At 64.1% G+C, this 913-nt stretch overlaps 1 protein-coding gene across 1 annotated transcript in view; it reads left to right on the top strand.

Annotated features, from left to right (window-relative positions):
- The first annotated feature begins 29 nt into the window (after window positions 1-29).
- Window positions 30-913, top strand: part of PTK2B (protein tyrosine kinase 2 beta) — an 8283-nt gene continuing 7399 nt past the window's right edge. Inside the window, exons 1-2 of the mRNA XM_009703600.1 lie at window positions 30-299; window positions 393-475. Of these exons, the coding sequence (XP_009701902.1) occupies window positions 30-299; window positions 393-475 (353 nt within the window). The remainder of the gene's footprint in view (window positions 300-392; window positions 476-913) is intronic.

Genomic DNA, 913 nt, shown 5'->3' on the forward strand with positions numbered 1-913 from the left:
CTGAAGGAGCTGGGGTCACCCCATGCGCCATGGGGCAGGACCTGTGGGTCCTTGCCGAGGGCATGATGGAGAGGGTTGGTACCCGGGGATCACCAACATCTCCCGCTGAGCGTGGGGGCTCTGCCCACGGGATGGGCAGGGGTACAGGCACTTCCCGCCCGCGGGCGCTGCCACCTCTGCCCTGCTCCCCTGTCCCTCAAGTCCAGCACTACGGGATCTCCCGGGAGGACATCACCTTGGGCAGGATCCTCGGGGAAGGCTTCTTTGGAGAGGTCTACGAGGGGATCTACACCACCCCGGTGAGCATCCTGCCCTCTCCCTGCCCTGCCTGCCTCCTCCGCGGCCGGGGGGGAGCCGGGTGACGCAACCCCCACCCCTCCTTCTCCTTGCAGAAAGGGGAGCGGGTCAACGTGGCGGTGAAGACCTGCAAGAAGGACTGCAGCCCGGAGAACAAGGACAAGTTCCTGAGCGAAGCGGGTACGCCGGGAGGTCCTGCTGCCCTTTGAGGGGGATGGAGGCCGCTCAGCCCCCCCTCGGGGCTCACACAGCGGGGGCAGAGGACAGATGGGGGGGACCTGGTGGTGTTTGCAGCACTGTGATGGTGGGGTGAGAACCCTGCCCTGGCATCTTCTGGTCCCTGCTTGGGGACAAATCGCCATTGCAATGCAGGACAGAGCAGGAGGAGGGAGATGGCTCACGCCCTCACCCCTGTTCTCCAAAATGCCGGGTTTTTTGGGGATTTTACCGAGGGGGGTGGGAAGAACGAGGTGGGGGGGAAGAAAAGCTGCAGAATCCTTGTGTGAGAGCAGAGGGGCACCACCTGGACGTAGATCCCTGGGGAGCTGGAAACCAGGAACCCAAACCCCCTTGGGATGTACAAGGCTATCGCTGGCGGTTCCTCCTGCTGTCTCCA

The sequence above is a fragment of the Cariama cristata genome, unplaced genomic scaffold (assembly GCF_000690535.1).
Source record: "Cariama cristata isolate BGI_N322 unplaced genomic scaffold, ASM69053v1 scaffold28307, whole genome shotgun sequence".
Classification (NCBI taxonomy): Eukaryota; Metazoa; Chordata; class Aves; order Cariamiformes; family Cariamidae; genus Cariama; species Cariama cristata.